This window comes from Borostomias antarcticus, assembly GCF_949987555.1.
Source record: "Borostomias antarcticus genome assembly, chromosome: 4".
NCBI lineage: Eukaryota > Metazoa > Chordata > Actinopteri > Stomiiformes > Stomiidae > Borostomias > Borostomias antarcticus.
In genome coordinates, this window is record NC_140237.1 from 11,748,649 (window position 1) to 11,772,082 (window position 23,434).

Below are 23,434 nucleotides of genomic sequence, written 5' to 3' on the forward strand. Positions count from 1 at the left end.
ATTTTCCGCAAATAAATTCTGTTTACCTCCTTTTCTTGCTCTTCCATGTCCTCTGTAGTTTGCGCAGCTCATCATGATGAGCTCCCCTCTGGGAAGGAAGGCCCCCTTTCATTACCACTGATGGACAGATAGAGTGCCATTAAATTATCTGCCTCAGATTACACTATTTGCATTTTTCCATGATATTAACATATTAACAAACCTTCAAACAGAAAAAAACATGTATAAATAGCAGTTGCTACTTATCGCTCTTTTAAATTATGTAATGAATCGTCTCCTCTAACGTTGGGTAACGGCTTTGAGATTGTTCAGGCACGAATGTGCTTTACACCCCGGGCAGACATTGCCTGTTTGTGTTTGGGTCACAGGGCAGAATTTCAATCTGTTAGCAATACTCAGAACAATATTGAATGTTGAGGCATTTAACTAAACATAAAATCACACAGATACACACAGAGCCTGACGGCAACAACAAAGCAAATTATGTATGTTCAAGACAATTAAACCTGTTTATGATTGATATTCCGACTATGGTGTTTCCCAGTTTGGCAGGCAGGCGGTGATACATTTGAATGTTTCATTTTAATGAAATCTTTGCACAACCCCAATTTCCTCTCCTTCCATTTGAGCTGTGGCATATCACAACCATTACCATATCCTATCAGCTTGCAAGCCATGTGTGTGTGAGTTTGTCTGAAATTGTGCTGCCACCGTCGCATTGATGAAAAGCTCCACAGTCAGTTCCGTGGTCTTCAGAGTGAAAATGTCCACTCTCTGGCTCCTGCTAATTTGCATAATAAAAGTAATTGTCTTGTAATACTGGCAATTTATTGAATTTAAGGAGTTTAACTTTCCAAGGGCAAATAAGATGGTAGATATCCTCTGCCACTGTTGAGAGTATGTGAGTATGATTCTGCACAGTGGCTGATGGGTGCTGTTGTGTGTGTGTGTGTGTGTGTGTGCGTGCATGCATGCTCCAGTTGGTGAGTGTGTGTGTGTGTGTCTTTGACCTTGCTTCTTTTGCAGCAGGGTTAGATAGGTTATGATTATCATTATGGAGATGAGAAGCGTTTATCTCCAGTATGACTAGCCTTTATCGCCATGGTGATGGGGGATCTTGACCCCTGGCAGGGCTGAGGTTGGTAATTGCCCTGGTGATAGTGCCAGGTGAAGGAGAGGACTGTGTCACCTTGTGTATGTGTGTGTGTGTCTGTGTGCGTGTCTGTGCGTCTGTGTGTCTGTGTGCGTGTATGTGTGTGTGTGTCAGCAAGCATGTATTGTCAGCTGGCTGATGTGTGGCTTCCAAGTATGTCACTCTATGCATAAAAAAAATCCTAATATCCCCCTGTCACATAACTCACTCCCACATACCACCACCACCACTCCCACAAATATTCTCTCTCTCTCTCTCTCTCACACACACACACACACACACACACAAACACAATTACTCTCTCTCTCTGCCATAATTCCTGCTCCTGATGACAGTGAACAATAAAAGAGTCATATTGAGCATGTCTCAGCCGTCAGCCTCTGCTGCACATGGTTGAGTGATATGCTACTTAATACTACTACTCTATAGTAGGCTAGACGGTACTACCACTCTATACAACTATAATACTATACTACTGTAATACTATATATTTCTACTCTATACTAATAATACTCTGTACTCTATACTACACTATACTACTATAATGCAGCATCAGGTCTGGGGAGTCAAACAAGCTGGTGAGGAGGGCCAGCTCTGTTGTAGGGCAACAACTGGACAGCCTGGAGACAGTGGTGGAGAGCAGGATGAGGGACAAACTGAAGTATATTCTAGACAACCCCTCCCATCCTCTATGACGAGCTGTGGCAGATGGGGAGCACTTTCAGCCACAGGCTCATCCCACCCAGGTGCAATACGGAGCAGTTCAGGCGTTCCTTTGTGCCGGCAGCCATCAGACTGTATAACAGTGCCTGAGCGTTCCATGTGTTGTGGACGTTGTGGAGGTGTGCATGTATGTTGTATGTGTGGACAAATTGGTTTACATATTTATTTATGTATGTATGTATGTATGTATATTACTAGACATATTTATACAGCCTGGATGTATGTATGTATGCATGTGTACTCCTAGACATACAGTATCTACACATATCTATACCGACTGGATGTATGTACATATTTTATTCTATTCTATACTATACTTACACGCTATGGATGTATATAGTCCTTGTTCTTTCTTGTTCTTCCTCTTTTTATGCCTATTGTCTAATATGCATATTCTGTATCTGCATTTCCAGCCTTGCTGTAACTTTTTCCACTGCTGAAACGCCAAATTTTCTCCTAGGGGGGTCATTCAAGTATCATTCAAGTATCTATCTAATACTCTGTACTCTATACTACACTATACCACTCTATACTACTATATCTATACTACTATAATACTATATCTATTCTACTATACTACTCTGTATTACTACTATAATACTATATCTATTCTCCTATACTATACTATATATGTATTACTCAGATAGATAGATAGATAGATTAGAGCCATTCAGAATCTCACTGATCTTTCTCCCTGAGCAACACTGCCCCCTGGCTGAACTCTGAGACATGACACACTGGTCCATACTGCAGCTGTAAGATGAAACCGCTGATAAATGAACTCCATTTGTTTTAACCATGTATTCAAATGCAGACAAAGGGAAGACTACATTAATAACACACATAATACATACATACATACATAAATATGTAAACCAATTTGTCCACACATACAACTAAACATTCTGTAAGCATGTACACAATCTTTGTCTTTATCTGCACTTTTACGCGAAATAATAATCCAGAAGTACATAATGTCACATTCAACACAGTTTTCAAGGTCAAACATTCCGATATCACAAGCATAAACATACTATGCTATATGTGGTATCTTTGTAAGCAGGGAAAGTAAACACATACTGCATCACATACAGTAGTGATGCAGTGGAACTACATCTATCTGATGTTCCAGAAAATTCCAGAAACTTGACTCTCTCTCAAGACTCCACTGTGCCAACATGATGTTCCTCATAGAACCCTGTTCAGACCATGACAATGCAGCTGCTGTTGCTCATGATGATGATGATGAGGATGGTGATGATGATGATGATGATGATGATGTGGTCATCAGAATTTGTGGAAGAGCTCCATGACAGCAATAGTGGTGCTTTGTCCAAAGATGAAAGAGCCAACAACAATAGTGATCACACCCCACACTGTCAGCATCATCCTGCAGAGAGAGAAAGAGAGGGGAGTGTGTGTGTGTGTGTGTGTGTGTGTGTGTGAGGGAGAGGGAGAGAGAGTGAGAGACAGAGAGAGTGAGAGAGAGAACAAGAGAGAGAGCGAGAGATTAGGTTTCTACACCATTACACATCCCTGTCTGACTGATGGTTCATTGAATGTTCATTTAATGAGTGGTTGAGTTCAAAACCATCATCCCAGCTGGACTCACCTCACTCTGGGAGAGTGAGGCTCAGACTGCATGAGGAACACCAGGCAAAGACCTGCAACACACACACAAACAAGAGGTGGGAATCAAACATGGATGTATTAATAGAACTAGATACAGCCACTCCATTCATTTTCTGAGAAAAGCACAACTGCGCAAGTACAAAAGTCACCGGCCATACATCAAACGACACGGAATTTGCCAAGATGGCGCGGTTCAATAGGCCTTCACTTTTGAGTTCGAACCCTGGGGGCTTGGAATCAAGCCACCGACCTTCCGCATCGGAAGCCAAACTGTCGCGGGCAGGGCTACACTCATCATCACGCAAGCTTTCCAAACCACCTCTGCTACACAAGGGCAGGGTTGATCACCTGGGAAGATGAAGATGAAGAAAGCGCTGATTCCTCCGATGACGCTGATGACCTCACTCATGTCGGGGACAAACATGGCGATGAAGAGCGTCACGGTGATCCAGATGACGGTCAGCGTCACTCTGCAGCGGTTCTCAAACGAGTGTGTGACCACGCCGTGACGCCGCCGGCGCACGCGTAGCATCAGATTCAGGATTACTGACCTGGGGCATGAACACACACACACACAAACATATATACACAAACAAACACAGGGAGAGAGAGAGAGAGAGAGAGAGAAAGAAAGAAAGAAAGAAAGAAAGAAAGAAAGAAAGAAAGAAAGAAAGAAAGAAAGAAAGAAAGAAAGAAAGAAAGAAAGAAAGGAATTAAACTAAAGCACCAATCAGAAACAGTGGGCAGCCCCTCCCTACCGTCCCAGCAGCAGGATGATGGGATAGATGGTGATTATGGAGATTCCAAACAGCAGTCTGGCGATGATCATCACCACATCACTTCCTGGGTAGGACATCAGAATGTCGGACGCCACGATGCGTCCAAACGTCAGGAACCCAAACACGCCTTAGAGGAGAGAGGAGCAGTGTGGTAGAGGGAGAGGGGGAGAGGGGGAGGGATGTCACGTAACTGATGCACATAATGGACATGTCTCAAGCCTTGAGGAGACTGGGACCAGAGCTGGGCTCCTGATTGTCAGGTGAGCTGATCAGTGGGGGTTAGAGACCTACTGGTCCTATAAGGTTACCCCAAGTTCTCCCACACAACTTTCCTTCTCTACACTGCCTCCCTGTAGCAGCCCACATCCAGTTTAAAACTCTGGTAGTTGCCTACAGGGCAATGAATCGAACAGCTCTATCTATCTCCAGGCCATGGTCAAACAGATTGACAGGTGAGCTGACCAATGGGGGTTAGGGACTTACTGGTCCTATAAGGTTATGGCTAGGGTCATTGACGGGTGAGCTGACCTGTGAGTGTGTAGACGAGCAGGCAGAACAACATGGAGATGACAGAGATGACCACCCAGTGGGAGAGCTTCTGATTCTCCATACTGCTGTAGATGGCAATACAGGCTTCATGGCACTGCATACACACACACACACACATTCATTAAAACATACATAACCACAGACGTATTGCAATTCAAACAGCTTAAAGCTTGTACTGTACCTGAAAACCAAAACAGATGGTGGGTACAACACTGAACATGGACCCCCATGCTGCAACGCTGAAATCACATAACACAAAGAATAGCTAATGAACACAGAAACTCAGGACGCACATAATGCCAAAGACACACACACAGACACACACTATTCATAATTACATGTACATAGCAGTTCCTATGTAAAGTAACTACAATGCTGTTACTCCAGGTGATGCTAAAGTATATAGTTACATAGTAAGAAATATACACTTAAAGTAAGATGTTACCCCCCCCCCCTCCCATTCTAACCCACAAATACAGAACCTTTACCCCACATCCTAACCCCCAGACACGCAGAGACGGATACACACACAGACACACATACACACACACACACACACACACACACACACAGATACTGACCCCTCGGTGTGCTCGGGGGTGATGATGGCCGTGTGCTCCTCCATCAGGTAATACTTGACGATGACAGAAACACAGAGATAGGTGGCAGCCAGAGTACCCAGAACACTGAGAGAGATGGGGGGGGGGAGGGGAGAAAGAAAGAAAGAAAGAAAGAAAGAAAGAAAGAAAGAAAGAAAGAAAGAAAGAAAGAAAGAAAGAAAGAAAGAAAGAAAGAAAGAAAGAAAGAAAGAAAGAAAGAAGTAGAAAAAGAGAGAAAGGGGGGGAGAAAGCGAGAGAGAGATGAGGGTTGACTGAAAGACAAGTCACAGTAACACAGAAGAATGCAGTCCCACCTCTCTCGGCTACCTGGTGTATTTCTGGATGCCGATCTCTTTGGGGATGGAGAGGGGGAGGATGAAGATGAGGCACATGAGGAAGAGGGCGAAGCGCTGGTCTGTGTACCAGTGATACGGCATCTCTGCCTCACTGAACCCAGTCACCGCGTCATACAGAGAGATGCACACTGAAACACATCAGACATCAAAAAGACTCAAAAAGACTTTAATACATATTAACACACAGACACAAATCAGCTTTATAAAACACAGAACCACCAATCAAAGTCCTATAAATGACGGAATGTGGACTCCAATCCATGAAACATCTGTACATTAATAGTTAGATTATAGTACCATTGTGAGAATGTTGTGATAACATTTTTGAGAGTATGTTTTTAATTTAATTTTATTTAAACAGGGAAATCCTATTGAGATTGCAATCGCTTTTTCGAAGGAGCCCTGGCCAAGACATCTGCAATACATATCAAACAACATAACAACATTAAACATCAGTAGCAAAATTTCAAACTAGAAATGGTTCTCAGAGAGCACAGACCTCTGCCCCTGAATGCATTTCGTGGCTCTGTGCGCCGCAAAATGGGTTCTAAATTGGCCCATGGCCCTTTCATGAGGCCCTTTCCTTTCAGTCTGGTAGTTTTTGCGTAATCCTGGTCCAAAAAATTATTTGGCGGTGAATAGCCAGCAGTGTTTGGCTTGTGGATCCGCCCCATAATTCAGATCCTCTCCTAAATGTTATGTGGCCCATGCTATATCCTTCCACCCAGTTTCATGAAAATCGGTGCAGTCATTTTTGTGTAATCCTGGTGACAGACGGACGGACAGACGGTCATACACGCCACCGAAAACATTACCTGTCGCCCGGCGCTGGTGTTGGAGTGGAGGTAACAACATAAGCAACATTAAAAGCACATAACACACAATAGTAGCAGCAATACAATTTCAACACAGCATAAAACATTTAAAGCATACAATACACAACATAGCAATTAATGGAAACGTTTAAAAAAAAAAAAAAAAAAAAGACTCCAACCCCTTCCCTACACCTTTTAAAGCCCTAATCAGAATCAACTCATCAAGCTGCATGTCTGTCTGTAAGTGGGTCCAGGCTACAGGGGCAGAGAGCATGAAGGCCTGTTTGACAAGTCTCATGCGAACCTTAGGGAGGGACAGCAGGAGAGCGTTGTTTGAGCGCAAACAGTAATTTTGAGTGAAATATACCCACATAGGTAGGAGTGAAGTAAACCAAGGATGGACTAAATATATACCAATGAGTCAGTCTGCGCAAGGCCAGTTGCTGTGGTAGACGGTCTGAGGACGTTCTGACGACATTGTATGGACATTGTTAGACCTTGTTTGTATGTTGTTTGGGCATTGTTTAGACTCACATTTCTCCAGCTGGTCCTGCACCACCACGAGGAAGGCCACAGAGATCATGAAGAGGTTGAAGCAGAAGCAGACCTCACACAGCTGGCCAACGGTCTTGCCGCACACCTCACGCACCACATCCTGGTAGCAGTTCTGTCTGCTGATGGATGAGGCATAGCCCAGGATTACCAGGCCGCTGATCAGGAACACCAGAGATACCTGGGGTGGGGGGGGTTATGTTAATGTAATGGTGACTTCAGCAAAAAAGCTTGCCTTGTTATTTATCTGATTCGAGGTCATGTATCTGAAAACCCTCTCGCGCACACACACGCACACGCACACACACACGCACACGCGCACACACACACACACACACACACACACACCCACACACACACACACACACACTGCTGCTCCTCCTATGCCTGCAGTGAGTCCAGCGTGTGACCTGCAGTCAGCCTTCATTAGAACCAGCCTGTGAAAACATGCATCTCATTCACACCAAGGAGAGGAAACTCAACAAAGTCGCCACCTGCATAATGTAGGCCTACCCACACACATCGATGTTCCAGTATGTTCCCTATCGAAGATTAAAATGTAGGCCTGTCACATTATTCGACTTTCAAGAGTTAGGCTAATTCGTTTAGTTAGTGGTGCAAATACCATTTCCTTGACTCTGATAGGCTACCTGATACCACTATCCCATGACGTGTTGTAGGCCTATCTATGAGCATCATAAACTCGTCTGCCTTTCGTAATTGTATGATGATGTTGTTACCCCACCATTTCCACGGAGATGGCTATATTTACTCCTCCAGCCTTTTCGAAAGCCCATGGGAAGTTGAGCAGTCCCGCGCCGAGGGCAGACTTGAGCAAGATGAAGATGGCCCCGAACGAACCGAGTCGTGGGGGATCCCTGTGGGACGCAGACCTCGCCAGGAGGCTGATGCTCTCGCGGGCAAGTTCTTCCATGTTCGGCGAAAGAAACTTCTAGTCCGTCTTTTCAGTTCAGATCCCGGGTCTCGGGATGAGCACCGGCGCGCAGTGCGCTCTTTCACTCCGGGCACTCGTTCGGGAAGCGGGAAAGTGTAATGAGATAAACGTTAAGCGTCTCCAAAGTACCTCTAATCCAAACCGATATCCTCTGTGTGTAACTTGAAGAGGCAAAAGTTAGCTGCCATGTATGCCGCCAATATATATCCCAAAGACCTCTCTGGCTCTGCCTCCTGTAAGCTTAAATTAGCCAACTGGAAGCCAAAGAGGCTGTCTCAATTAAGTCAGTTAAAACATTTCACTGAGAGGTGGAAGAATTGTCACAAAGTTGTGAACATTTGAAGGGATCTCTACAGGGTGCAGACGTGTGTGCGTGCGTGCATGTGTGTGTGTGTGTGTGTGTGTGTGTGTGTGTGTGTGTGTGTGTGTGTGTGTGTTATGTGTAGGTCATGTGTCTGTGTGTGCGTGCGTGCGTGTAGGCCTCTGTGTGCGTGCATGTGTGTGTTGAATAAATAGGACACTTGAGGGATGCATGAGTCAGCTTTTTACTTTTCCCCAGAAAATTCATATTCTGTGACTGTCTAGTAAAATGTGCCCAAAGGAATTCAACAATAGATTGACACCTTCCCAACTGTAAACACTGTCACCTGGGTGGCAAGTGTGGCACATGCTGACGGTGCAGATCAGTGCTTGGTGTGTTACTGTGTCATGTGATTCAGTATGAGCTGTAACAGCCTCAGCCTGCATGGCTGTAATGTCATGCTCCCAGTAGGCAGCAAGAGGACGGTCAGGTTAAGGCTGCTTGAGTATACAGTATGTGTAACAGACTAAGAAGCTGTCAGTTTTAACTGGTGTCCAGCCTTCTGTTGTTAGGAGTAGGTCAGAGGTCACAGGGTCATCTCTCTGGTACGCCTGACAATTGGCATGGTCTAGGCGCTTGTCAATCAAACATGGACACTCATAGAGGACCCTTTCCCTCTCTTGTGTGTTTGTCAGTGTCTAAAACGGTCTCTGTTTCCATTCTCACATGTCCATGCCTATTTCACTTGTCCGATATGAATTCGATTCAAAACTGCAGTTCATGTATCTTTTACTGAGGTTTACATTTTTCGTTCAGCTCTCCCATCTCAGTCTCCAGTGGGATGCAGGTCCCTCGGGAGCGGAAGAAGCCCTTGTTAACTAGCTGGACGCGCACGTTCTTCTTGTAAGGGGCCTCGAGGGGCTTGTCCACACGCCAGCCGTACACAGATGACGAGAGGACCGGCACCTGACGACCTCGCTCCTGGTGAATTGGAACATTATTGTAACATTAAATCACTATCATCATCATCATAACCATCATATCACTTTGTTTTGTATGTGCTGTTTACATATTCTGCTTTATGTTGCAGCACACATTTCCTCTCTGGGGACATTAAAGTCTAAGTCTTGTTTGTATTGAGACTCATCATGTGTATTAATATCGTTCATGTTCTTATCAAGCTATAAATTAATGAGATGTCAAGAACAGCCTACTGTATAGTTTATAGCTTATCTACTGTATGGAACTCGGGTCCCGGTCACCTTACCTCCCGGTTGACCTTCAGAGTCAGGTTCACAGCCTTGTCGTCACGCGACACTCTGGGCTCGTATGCCTCTCTGGGATGGAACACAGCATCATAGGCCCTTCCTTGGTCCACACACTGTAAATCAAACCAAACTATATAGTTACAGGATGAAACCAAACTATATAGTTACAGGATGAAACCAAACTATAAAGTTACAGGATGAAACCATATCTATGTTGATGCTGCATCCTCATGGCCTCATGACACATAAGATCTCATGGCCTTTAACACATGGACCTCAAGCTTAATACCTTTTATGTGTGTTTTGAGAACAACGGCGGCCAACAAGCCATCGCATCAGAGCCAGAGGAGGGTGGAAGGAGAGAGGGAGAGAGAGAAAACCATCACCCTATCTGAGCACCACGTAAGAAGGGAATTTAAAAAGGTAAACGTCAGAAAGGTGACAAGTCCAGACGGGGTCGCAGGGCAGGTCTTCAAGACATGCTCTGACCAACTGACTGAGGAAGTTCTGTGACATCCACACATCAATACATTCTATCAAATGGTCAGCTGAGCTGTAGTCTAGGGATGTCACAGAAATGTAGAGCTGAGTGTCATCAGCATAGCTCTGGTAGCTACAGTAATGTTGTTCCTTCTCATGACATCGCATAGGGGTAACATGTACAGCCTGAAAAGTAAGGGTCCTAGAATTAATCCTTGTGGGACCCCACATGTCATCTCAGCTGTGGTCATGAAGGGCGATGAAAAAGTCCTGAACCAGTGAAGGACTGGACCGGCGAGACCGACCCAGTTCTCAAGTCTTCTAACAAGGATATTATGATCTAAACGCTGCGCTCAGGTCCAGGAGGACAAGGAAAGAGAGCCTTTTCAAGTCAGCACTGATTCAGAGGTCATTGGCAACCTTGACCAGTGCTGTCTCTGTGCTATGATGAGTGTGAACACCTGACTGAAAAATATTGAGGATACAATTTGCAGCTAGGAAATCATTTAGCTGTTTGAATACATTTTTTCTATAGTTTTATTTTAAAAGGGAAGGTTGGAGACTGGTCTAAACTTACTGAGTTGTTTTTCTTCAGAATGGGTTTTACCAGGGCAGTTTTAAGTGAAAGGTAAATGGACTGCACAATTCGAAAGCACTTTACGATGGCCTCTCATTCACACACCAATGGTGGTAGCTGCCATGCAAGGTGGTAGCCTGCTCATTGGAAGCAATTTGGGATTAAGTGTCTTGCCAAGGACACTTTGACATATGGTGTCTTGCCAAGGACACTTCGACATATGCCAAGGACTCTTCAATATATAGGAGGCAGGATTCAAACCGCCGACTCTAAGATCATTGGACGACCCGCTCTACCACTGAGCCACAGCCACCCCGTGCTGATGGAAAACCACCTGTACTGAGGGAACAATTTAAAATAGCAAAAGTGTCCATCAATACAGAGTTAAAAATAGTCTTGAAGAAGTTGGTGGGAATAGAATCAAGGGGGCCCATTGCTCAACATATCTGTGTCAACCGGTGTAAACGAATTCATAACAGTGCTTCATGGAGGAACTCGTCTTGACTGGGTAATATTAATCCTAATGCCAGTTATTGGCTCCGCGCAGCGACCGCCGGGAGGAGCTATATATTTTCAGTCATGTGTGTTTGTTAGGTTGTGTGTTCTCATGTATTGTTTCGAGATGTGTTTCCCATGTGTTGAATTGATGAAGTCCTATACTGTGTTGTTGAGTATAGAGATGTTTTCTATTGACATATGTTATAAGGCATGTCCAACTTCCTGTTATCTGTAATACATGTGACTAGGTTTTTTTGTGTGTGGCTGTAAGCCAGCGCACCATAGATAGCGTTTGTCAGGTCGTCCCTCCCTCCCTCCCTTACTCCGTTGAATGTTGACCTGCATTTCTCTGTTGGCACCACAAGAGGCAGTAATCCCAGCACACCAGATCCCCTGATCTTCACTGCACAAGTAGAGTAGCGGTGAAAGCATCAGACTCTCACCCAGGAGATCGGGGTTCAAGGCCCTGGTGGGGACGATTTTGGGAAATCATACCCACACCCTCTGCTAGCCTGTGGGTTTATTCCTATGTTTACTTTAGGCCTTCCTATCCCTCTCCCTCCCTCCTTTCACTCTCCTTTCCCCTTTTTTTGGAAGTACGGGAGAGATTCCATAGGAACAAAAACACTATGACATCGAGCACTTTCAAGTTCCTCGGTAGTGTAGTGGATCAAGGTAGTGTAGTGGATCAAGGTAGTGTAGTGGATCAAGGTAGTGTAGTGGATCAAGGTAGTGTAGTGGATCAAGGTAGTGTAGTGGATCAAGGTAGTGTAGTGGATCAAGGTAGTGTAGTGGATCAAGGTAGTGTAGTGGATCAAGCGTCCGACTCCCATATGGGAGATCAGTGTTTCGATCCCCAGTTGAGGACGCCTAACTTTAGTCATGACCTTTCTTCCTCTCCTCTCTGTCCCCTTTTTGCAGACGGACGGGAGAGATCCCATGGGAACAAGAAGTTTTTTGGAAATGTAGGCTACAGTCTGTTTTGCAGATGAATGAACTCTGTCAAACTGATTGCGGAAACTGGGTGACCAATTTAGTGACCAATTGCAAGCCCCATTGATATACTAGACTTGTGCTTACTGTTATGTTTCTCTGTGTATGCAACTCTGTGTTTTGTTTTCTGCTCCTCCTGTTCTCAGTCCCACTCCCAGATTCCTGAGTGGATCCAGTTATAATTAAGTTATAATTCAAATATTTAATAAATATGAGCATTGAGCATGTTATAGAAGTTATGTAAAATGTAGTTACCTGGTGGTGCTCTGTCAGTTATTGAATGTATGTGCAGTAATTGAACATTTGAAATATAACTGAAATTATACCTACAGTATAGGTGTCTCAGTAATGACCAGTGTTGGGCAGTAACGCGTTACTAGTAACGCGCTACAGTAATAATATTACTTTTTCCAGTAACGAGGGGTGTAGCGAGTTACTAATCACATTTCAGTAATAATATTACAGTTACTTGCCCCCAGAAAGCTCGCTACTGCATTACTTTTGTCATAGGCCTGCTCTGTTTATTTATTTTCGTTTTACAAAGGGTGAAATAAAGTTTTGATTTCAGATTGAAGAACGTTCCGCTCATATCACGTCCCGTCACATTACCAGGCAAGCAGCGAGCGAGCGTAGCTATTTGAACATGACGACGTTAACATTCCATGGCTGGAAATACGCACACTATTTCGATTTCCTGGAACTGAAAGACAACAAGAATGTTGTCAAGTGTAAACTGTGTGTAAGTTCTACTAAGACTCTTTCTTGTGCCAGAAACACCACCTCAAATCTCCTGAAACATTTGCTACGCCAACACAGCAACATGAAGTTGGTGGAAAGAGAACCGGACCGTGATGAGCACGCTGCAAAAGGTAGTCAATATGGAAAGTAATATATTACATAAGTAACTAGTTACTTTTGGCTGGGAGTAATAAGTAAAGTAACGATATTACTTTTAAAAAGGGTAATGAGTAATAAGTAATATATTACATTTTTTGAGTAACGAGCCCAACACTGGTAATGACCCATTATATATTAGGCTATACTTTGCATGTATATACCAGGTACAGTAAATGTTTAGTAATTGGGGGACTATGAAAGGAAGGGTTACCAAAAAAATGTCCAGAGTAATTTAATTTAGCAATAGAAATCCATAAGCCTAGGGCCAACGGGCCTAGGATATAGGCCTAGACAATAAACTACCAGTGGAATGGTGGTGGAGCAATAGTGGGAGCATTTCCGATTACTTGCGGACCGCTGTCCCTGACACTAATCGCTTGCCATTCGATGTGCAAATGGCCAGGAACACGCCAGCGGATTCGGCCGGAGGTCCACCAGCTCGTCCATCGGGGACCCTCTGTAGGTCCTCTAGCCTTGTGTTGTCTGGGTTTATCCCTCACCTTTGTCCAGAAACAGAAGTTGAACCAATTGCAGCAAAATAGCTGACGTTACAGGAATCTTCAGTGTAACTGCTTTAGCCACTGACCGCTACCATAATGTTATGGAAGCTGCTGCTAGTTGTTGTGAGCTCATGAGCTAACTGGCTATCCCGCTATTATTGTGCTAGATTAGCATTGGAACTGATGTGTCCAGGCGACAAGACCTATCTTAATTTATCAGACATTATTTCATGTCATTTCAATTCACAGCTATTTCAGTGGCATGACTAGCTTCCGTCCTACCAGTCCTAAACAGAAACAAGCCAGCCACACACATAAGCCAGGCTGGACCTGGTTTTACATCATTGCCATCTCTATCTACTAAATTGCTTATTATAGCTCCACTTAGGGTCCAATCATGGTGATTCTTTGTGGCCTGGTTACTTGTGGTCTGTGGTTTGGACCTGCTGATTTTCAACATTTTTGAAAATAATAATTAGAATACTGACAATTATAATAGGGTTCATACTTCACACTTCCATACTTCCTCCATATGTAATCCACTGAACCTTGCCTACTCCCCCAGCACCCCCTCCCTTCATATAGCCTACACTCTGTATCTTGTATCTAGATACATAATGCATTGTTTCCCTTTATACTCTTTTTTACCTCTCTATATTGCTTAATGTGTGCATAATCTAGGAGCATGTAGTGTGTGACAAATAAAACTGACTTTGATTTTAAGAGCTGTGATGCACCTGCCCTTAACTATCAGTGGAGGTTCTAGTTCCTCTTTAAGAAATATCTGGAGGTGACAGTAATGTATCTCCTTTCACATGTCTGCACAAGCTTCTCCCTCTCTCAACAATGCATGGAAGAAACATCTAGGCTCATCTCAACATAATTGGTGAGGTAGAGAGCATGATAATGCTTACATTTAGCTTAGTTGGGAATCTTGACACCTGTCTAATACTTCCAAATAGGTTTACCTCTGGCAGTATGCGCTGGAAATAAGAGGAATGGGACACTGCATCCAGCTCAGCTTGATTGAAGCCGCGCGACCGTGTGCTAGTGCTGCCCCCTGCTGTGTTCTGCATGTCACCGCTTGAAATTGAAATATAGCCTATTCGGGGACAACCTCCGAGGTGCAAGATTGATACAGAATAGAATTAGGATATGAAGTCACGTTGGAATGTTTTTGTTGTGTCATAGAAGGTCACAACAAAAACACAACTTCTATCCCATAGAAGGTCTCCTGTGTGCGTAGAATAGAACAGAGGGAACTTAAAACTTAAAAAATACAAAAGTATAATGGTGATTTCATCGAGTCCATTGAAATACAAAGTCATAATATAACATAGTATATAAGAGAGTACATAATATACAACAAGATATCAATAAGCGTATTTTTAAGTAGGTTAAGACTAATGAATCAATTTTTGTGCAATGTTTAATCAAAAATAAAGCACAATTACGGTTGATTTGAGCCTTTAAATCCTTACGTTTTAATTGTCAGTAAAGGCTATAACGTCATTTGTGAAGAAGGCGTCGCTAAATATCTTTCTTACCCAATCAGGTTCGAGTGGGCGGTTCCTTTCTCAATGTTCCACCGCTGCCATGGAAACCCTGAATGCGTTACAGGGGGAACGCTTTGGATATAGTGACAATTATTTTATAAACCCAACATTATCAACAACTATTTCACTTTACTAAATAAACAACAAGTTAGTGATATAAAAGTGGAAATTAGGAGAATATGCATCCTGAACTCAAAGACGCTAGTGAGGCGGGGAAAGTTGAGGAGCCAGGCGAAGTGAAGACAACTCTCCTGCACACGGACCCAGCTTCTGATCACCGGGGTTGGTTCATATTAACGTTAGGCTACTGACATTAATGAAGAGATGAATACCAATGTATGACATGTAAACCAGTGGTATCATTCATTTGACATATTGACCTTTTCTGCCGTAGCAAACGACCTGTGATCAGCTGATGTTAACGTTACTTTAGCTAGCTAACGTTAGCTTAGTTAAGTGTATCCTCTCCTCTGTACCTTCAGAGGAGAAGGGCACATCAGACAAGCCCAAGCAGGAAGAGCATGATCAACAGAAGCCAGCCCCTCCTCAGCAAGACGGAAAGGAGAAGGACTCGGGGCCAAGGTGAAGTCATTTGTGTCTTGACTGTACAGGCTCTAGACAGCCACCCTTCGCTGTTGTTAATCAGTGACCCTGTTTATCTTCCCACAGAATCACAAAGAAATTCCTGAGGGACCACTGCAAGATAAACAAACTTTACATGACACCATGTCTGAATGACACTCTGTACCTCCATTTCAAAGGTTGAATAGCCATATTCTTACCATGCATCAGAATTACTGAAGACAAGTTATTTGTAAATCACTTTAACATTGAAAGTTTCCGTATCTGGTTTAAGTTGTACTGTGGATGATATCAAATTGTATTCTCAGCTATCTTTCCTCCTCCCCCAAGGGTTCTCCACCATAGAGAATCTGGAGGAGTACACAGGCCTGAAGTGTCTGTGGCTGGAGTGCAACGGCCTGCAGCACATCCAGAACCTGGGGGCTCAGAAGGACCTGCGCTGCCTGTACCTGCACCAGAACCTCATACACAAGCTGGAGAACCTGGAACCGCTCAGCAAGCTGAGCACCCTCAACATCGGCAATAACTATATACCCACCATAGAGAACATCTGTAAGTTAGTCAACCTCTGCTTTAGTCCAGCAATGGGTGTGGGTGTGTGTGTGTGTGTGTGTCTGTGTGTGTGTGTGTGTGTGTATATATATATATATATTAATCTATCTGGCATCTGATAAGTGTGTGTGTTTTCAGCCTGCCTGTCTGAGCTGAGCACCTTGCAGATATCCCATAATAAGCTGGAGAGTGTGGAGTCTGTGAAGGAGCTTAGGCACTGCCCCTCCATCAGTGTACTGGACCTGTCCCACAACACGCTGAACGACCCAGACATCCTCACCGTGCTGGAGGACATGCCCCAATTGGTCTGACACCACACTCTCTCTCTGACATCACATTCCCTTACTCCAACGTCACACTCCTTCTCTAACATCACACATACTCTCTCTGACATCACACTCTTAATCACGCACTTAATACCACAAAGTATATCACAATGCTTACAATGATGTTCATACACTGGTGTGTGTTTATTCCACTCTCGGTCTCAGCGCGTTCTGAACCTTACGGGGAATGAAGTGATCAGGAAGATCCCCAACTACAGGAAGACTGTGATTGCGCGTCTCAAACAGCTGACCTACCTGGACGACCGACCAGTGTTCCCCAAGGACAGGTCAGCTGAGTCACCTGTGCTTTGTGACTGTCCTAATCTCACCTGGAGTATCTCTGACTGAGTTTTGTGGTTGCTAATTTGTGTGTGTGTGTGTGCGTGTGTGTGCGCATGTGTGAAGGGCGTGTGTGGAGGCCTGGGCAGCAGGGGGTCTGGATGCAGAGAAGAGGGAGAGGGAATGCTGGGAAACTCGGGAGAGAAGGAAGATTCAGGACAGCCTGGACGCCATGGCAGCCATCAGAGAGAGAGCCCTGGAGACACGTTGTGTCCGAGAGCTACAGGAGAGAGGTAGGCACACGCCGCTCCCTCGGTCTCTGTTTCACACACACACAGTGACACACACTTTGATAAGCGTTTGCTGGTTTATTCCAGGTGAGTCTGAAACCTCAGTCACAGAGACAGAGGAGAACCAAAGCTCTGAGGAGAGCCAGAGTCCCAGTGAGGAGGACCAGAGCCAGAGTCTCAGTGAGGAGGACCAGAACCAGAGTCCCAGTGAGGAGGACCAGAGCCAGAGTCCCAGTGAGGAGGACCAGAGCCAGACTCCAGGCTGGGGGCAGAAGATCCAGGCCTTTGTGGAGAGCAGCCTGGAGGCCCACGAGGAGTTTCTCCAAACACAGAGAGGACAGCCAGCGACGGAGGAGCAGAATAAGAAAGACCTGGCAGAGAGAGAAGCACCACTAGAGGGCCAACAGTTAGCCAAGCCAGCAGACCAGCCATCAGGGCCAAAGGATGCAGGAGACCAGACAGATCTGCCTGTGAGGAAGCAACCATACACAGGACAGGTGAAGGGAGAGCAGTCAGAGAGAGATCAGTTGGTGCGTGAGCAGCCGGCACCACTCAGCAGAAGAGCTCCCTGTCAGACCGCTGAGCCGATCTCAGAACACGGTCCCGGGCCATTGGTGACTGAGCTGACGGAGGCAGAGCTACTGGAGACCATCCACCTGGAGCCACGCCCACTATGGATTGATGTGAGTAATGCCACGTTAGTAACAATGTCAGCTGCTGTATTGTCCTCCATCCCTGTCCACCCTCCTGCTCACTAACCTGGGCTGTCAGTCTGGGGATAAGAGCCCCGAACGCCAGCCCCCTCTAACACACACACACACACTGAACCCCAGCCCTCTCTAACACACACACACACACACACACACTGAACCCCAGCCCTCTCTAACACACACACACACACACACACACACACACTGAACCCCAGCCCTCTCTAACACACACACACACACACACACACACACACACTGAACCCCAGCCCCCTCTAACACACACACACACAGAACCCCAGCCCTCTCTAACACACACACACACACACACACACACACTGAACCCCAGCCCTCTCTAACACATACACACACACACACACACACACACATTAAAGCCCACAGTCTCTCTTTCTGACAGTCATGTGTCTCTCCACAGGACCTCCCTGATCTGGAAGATGTGGATGAGCAGGATCCAGACCCCGCCTCTGTCTTCTCCTCTCAAGTATGGCATCATACTCCCTTACACACTCAGACACACACACACACACACACACACACACACACACACACACACACACACACTTAGTTTTACTGAGCCAGTAAGGAGAGAATAGTTCCTGTCACTCTGTTCTGTGGTTTTTGATTGGTCACTCTATGTTTGCAGCGAGGATCCCGGCCAATGATAGAGGTCCTGTCAGGCAACAACGATGAGGATGAGCCAATCATATATCCGCTGAACACGCTCACCTCAGAGCCGGACCCCCACCCAGCATTCGTCAGGGTCTGTGGCAATGGGTCAATCAAATCCTCCACCAATCTCACGGCTGCGCAGGATCCAGAGGCGGGGGATGCCCCAGAGCTGGTGACATCACAACCTCGAGGAGAAGAACCCCAACGGAACCACGACTCACGCAGCCGACCACATTGTCTCATAGAGGAACTGGACTAACCTTGACCCCAACCTTGTAACCCTGAACCTAACCCTACAGTAGTCTCGTGACCATGGTGGAGCTCAATGATGGATGAGTGTGTATGATCGATGGATTACTGGGTACCAGGTTTACTCCAAGTAACTCTAAGTTCTTGATTTAAAAAAACATTAAAGTTTTTGTGGTATTCTCTCTGTTTATGTGCTTCATTTGTTAACTATTTCCTAGCCTGTCTGCTGTTTTGTGGATATAGCTTATAAAGACAATATTCTATAATAGTCTTTCTATTCTACAATAGTCAGTGCTGTGAGGGCCATGCTCTTGTTGGAATGTTCCATTGCTTCCACTAGATGGCAGTACTCTTTAGTTGAATGGATTCTCTCGTTCTTATCATTACTAGTAACAGTACAACCCAATGTAAATAGACAATGCTGATGATAATGTGCTGATGAAGATGTATGGGTGTAAGTGATGGTTCTGTTGAGTGGTAATGACAATCAACTCATTTGTTTTGTTTTAACAATCACATCCTGCATCATTTAATAAGTTATAGGATGTATGGGGTCAGGGTTGTGGAATCCTTTTTTGACCAGAGATTAGGGCAAAGCAGGACACGGAGAAAATGTGTTGCACACCTTGTCAGTGGATTGAAATAAACAAGCAACAGATGAAACAATGATGAAATAATACACACCTCTGTCTCCTCATCGTCCTCTCCTCAACCCTCTGTGTCTGTTGGGTCTCAGACTGGAGCACACACCCAGTGGCACGCTAATAAGGCCGCCACCTGTTCTCAAATGTCTGATTCCAGCCATTACTATCTAGACATCACTTCCTTTTCCTCCTCTTCCTCCCATACTCCTCCCTCCTTCTAGCACACATGGGCGGGCTATTAAGTGAGTGCTGGGATAGTCTGGTGCATCATGGGATGCCATGGATGAATAATGACAGATGAGATTTAGCAGCTCATCCTGCTGTTATGAAAGGGCTTACACTGAGATTACACGCACAAATAAACACACGGCTGGAAGGAGGAAGCCTTTAAGCATTTTATTGTACATGGAACCCGTACATCTGAAAAGTAAACCACCTGGAATCTTGAATGAACCACCTTTAACACACATGCAGATAGACACACACCTTTGAACACAGACACCACAACAGCATACACCATCTTTTTACTTTTTTTTTTATAGTAAGAAATATTTTTGTCCCAGCTTTTGTCAGATTTGACTTTTTTTCATAACACTGAAAGAAAGGAAGCATGTTCCACTCCTTCACCTGTCCATATCATTAGAGGAGCCGGATGATGAGACCTGTGAGACAGAACTCCCCCAGAAATGGTGCATGAGCTCCACAATACCTTTGAGATGATATTCTATAAGGGCAGGACCTCAAGCAGTAGAACATTTGAGGTGCCGATACTCAAGAACCAAGAGTCAAGGACTGCTGATGATAGAGTGACCTATTTAAATATCTGGAGGAAGGAAATGGAAGGTATTAATCTGGCATTAAACTGATATCAATACAATAAGCAAACAGGCACAAATTGAATTGGCGGCTATACTCCCTACACAAAAACAATCCTTTTGTTTTCAGATCAAATGGAGCTCATTGTATCAGTGTGGGTAGAAAGAAAACACTCACTGAGAACCTGAGAGGCTCCGTTTACTGGTTCACTTGGGGAAATATTGGTATCTCATGTAAAAATGTAAAAGATTGGCTTCAACCTCATATTTGATTGATCATGTCGAGTATACAGCAATGAACTTGGAGGTATTATGTCATTACTTTTTACATTACATGCATAATGATCACTGTAAAGGAGTGTGTGTGTGTGTGTGTGTGTGTGTGTGTGTGTGTGTGTGTGTGTGTGTGTGTGTGCGTGTCTGGGTGTGTCTGTCTGTCTGTCTGTCTGTCTGTCTGTCTGTGTCAGTCAGGAGCTCCCAGAGAGCCCACAGGGGCTAGATCCTCAGCAGGAGAAGCAGGGAGGTGCATGCTGGGAGAAGAAGCGTTGTAAAGGCAGGGCGATGATGGCAGGTGTGTCCTTTCAGAGTTTCTTGTTTGTTCTGGTCTGAGGTGGGCGGGCTCTGGGCTGCAGGTATAGAGCTGGCTATGGTGCTGGGTGCCAGGGTGGTGCGGCTGGCACACATGTCATAGAGGTTTCCGGAAAACTGTGTCTTCCTGGAATCCTGCCTCAGAGATTCCCACACAGCAGCTGCATCTCCAGGGCAACCAGCCAGCGCTGCGTTTGCACACACATGGAAGTCATCCCATGATCTGTGAAGGACGGGCACAGAGTTGGCCACCAATATAAAGCATATTATGCAGCCATTTTGCAAGACAAAGTCTGCAAAATGTCAATTGAAAGCAGTTTTATCAGGAAATGCAGGTCTATGTCAAATATTGCAAGTTTGTGTATGTCAGAAAGATAATTGTATGTCAGAAAATTCACTTAAAAAAATGTAGGTCTGTGTCAGAGAATGCAGGTCTATGTGAGAAAGATAATGTAAGGGGCATCTATGAGGCAGTCAGTGAATATAACAAATGTTATTTGGGCCGTATAGGTCCTGATGTGGGGAATGGCAGTTTGACTCCATCTTAAAATGTCTCAGTATGCTTTAAACTGAGGGTATGAGAGCAGGAAGTGAGTATGTGTGATTCAGAGAGCGTGTCAAGCCAGGGGTATTATTATTATTATTATTATTATTAAAACGTTTATATAGGTTAGGGGACATAGCCTCACCTGCAGACCGTGTCAATGTTCTGTGTGATCTGGTCTTTCGGTGTGCCTGCTAGACTGTCTCCCAGGGTGAGCAGACACTGGGCGAAGCTCTTGTAGATTGATCCACAGGAGTTGGGGATCGCTGCGGTTCGGCACATAGGGGCCAGGCCTGTTGGCAGTGGGGGCGGTTTAATATCAGGAACAAAACATCACACAGAGAGGAACAGTTATATGGGCCTGTATAAAATGAAGTGCTCGCTCCAATGTGAATTCTTGAAATACAGAAAAATGTATGTGTGTGTGTGTGTGTCTAAATAATAAGCACTAGCCACATGCACAAACATATTGACATATTGCCCAACATACAACCAGCCCATTCCCGCCCAACACACACACACACAGACACACACACACTGATTAACATTCGCATACACACAATTGAGAGATTACAGCTGAACTGAGACAATCCCATGGAGGCTTTGTGGATGAGTCTGGTCAGAATGCTCTGATTCCTGCTCCACACTTCTCTCTTGCTCCTGTTCTTTAATGTAGTCTGGCAGCCTATCCTGAAATCATTCTGCCCACTTCTGTGTTCTCTGCTGATTTAATGAATTATGGAGACAGTGCAGTGAAATGCAACTCAAATTGAGTCCAAGGGCTACCGTTAACATACATTACTGCAGGGTCTCTACTAATATAGGCCTGTGGTTTATACATATGTTCTAGTGTCTTCATGTACAGGACAGGAGGGACTGACTGTCCTCCTGCCATCGGCAGCAGAACCCTCAGTGGACCAACTATACTCCAGATGCCACAACTCCCTGAGTGATGCTCATGGGAGGGCTCACACACACACACACACACACACACACACACACACACACACACACACACACACGTGTATGCACACATGTGCACACACAAACACACACATACACACATACACACACACACACAGACAATCATACATACACAAACACACACAGCCGTTCGGAATATGAGAGCCGTGAGTGTTTCATTAGGATAAGTGCATTTGTAAAATATCTCTCCATTTCAGAACGGATTCAAAGAGTAATCCTTCATTCAATATTTATAACAATCCACTTCTACCCAAAAGAAATTCACACTTCACACCAAAAGTAAATAATGTTTGCATGAAAAAATCACAAAAGAAAAACTGTAACAAGTACACTTTGACACTGTTCTTTGGATATATTTATCTTACAATGATGAAACATGTCACTGGCTGGAACACACATACCCCACTCTCCACACACACACACACACACACACACACACGCACACACACGAATGATCACAAGACACACACACACACACACACACGCACACACAAATGATCATAAGACACACACACACACACACACATGCACACGCACGCACACACCAGACACACAAATGATCACAAGACACACACGCACACACACACGAATGATAAGACACACGCACACACACACGAATGATCACGAAACACGCACACACACACACAATGATCACACAAGACCACATATGCAGAAGCATACATTATTAACACACTCAGAAGAGCAACTCTGAAACCTAATGATGAGAGGTAGAGAAGCTTCCTTACAGAGGTACAAAGCAACAGGCAAGACTGTCCCGGGGCCAGGATGGGATCTCATCCTCAATCAGACCAGCCCACCACAGAGTCGACCGTGACGATGTCCACCGCAGCTTTAGAATCCCGGGGAGAAGGCTGCTGTCAAAGCATGAGAAGTCCTTTCATCTGTTGGCAAATTCATCAGAGGACTGAGAGCACACAGCAGAGCAGACAGGCACAGCTCATTCACTGGATTAAGAGTACAAGAGACCAGCGTACCACTGA

The 23,434-nt window shown here is 44.9% G+C and overlaps 2 protein-coding genes across 2 annotated transcripts; one reads left to right on the top strand and one right to left on the bottom strand.

The window, feature by feature from the left end:
• Positions 1 to 3,163: 3,163 nt before the first annotated feature.
• Positions 3,164 to 8,092, bottom strand: slc38a8b (solute carrier family 38 member 8b; the record flags this gene model as incomplete). Its single annotated transcript, XM_084436591.1, has 10 exons — positions 3,164 to 3,266; positions 3,489 to 3,540; positions 3,857 to 4,059; positions 4,267 to 4,414; positions 4,816 to 4,930; positions 5,018 to 5,075; positions 5,418 to 5,522; positions 5,763 to 5,919; positions 7,141 to 7,339; positions 7,904 to 8,092. The coding sequence occupies 10 exons, from the start codon at positions 8,090 to 8,092 to the stop codon at positions 3,164 to 3,166; spliced, it is 1,329 nt and encodes a 442-aa protein (XP_084292717.1).
• A 7,270-nt stretch (positions 8,093 to 15,362) lies between these two features.
• Positions 15,363 to 18,868, top strand: dnaaf1 (dynein axonemal assembly factor 1; the record flags this gene model as incomplete). The annotated part of the gene is made up of 10 exons (XM_084437324.1): positions 15,363 to 15,465; positions 15,666 to 15,765; positions 15,853 to 15,944; positions 16,096 to 16,317; positions 16,456 to 16,622; positions 16,809 to 16,930; positions 17,049 to 17,215; positions 17,300 to 17,895; positions 18,356 to 18,421; positions 18,584 to 18,868. 10 exons carry the CDS (start codon positions 15,363 to 15,365, stop codon positions 18,866 to 18,868), a joined length of 1,920 nt encoding a protein of 639 aa, XP_084293450.1.
• Positions 18,869 to 23,434: the final 4,566 nt, after the last annotated feature.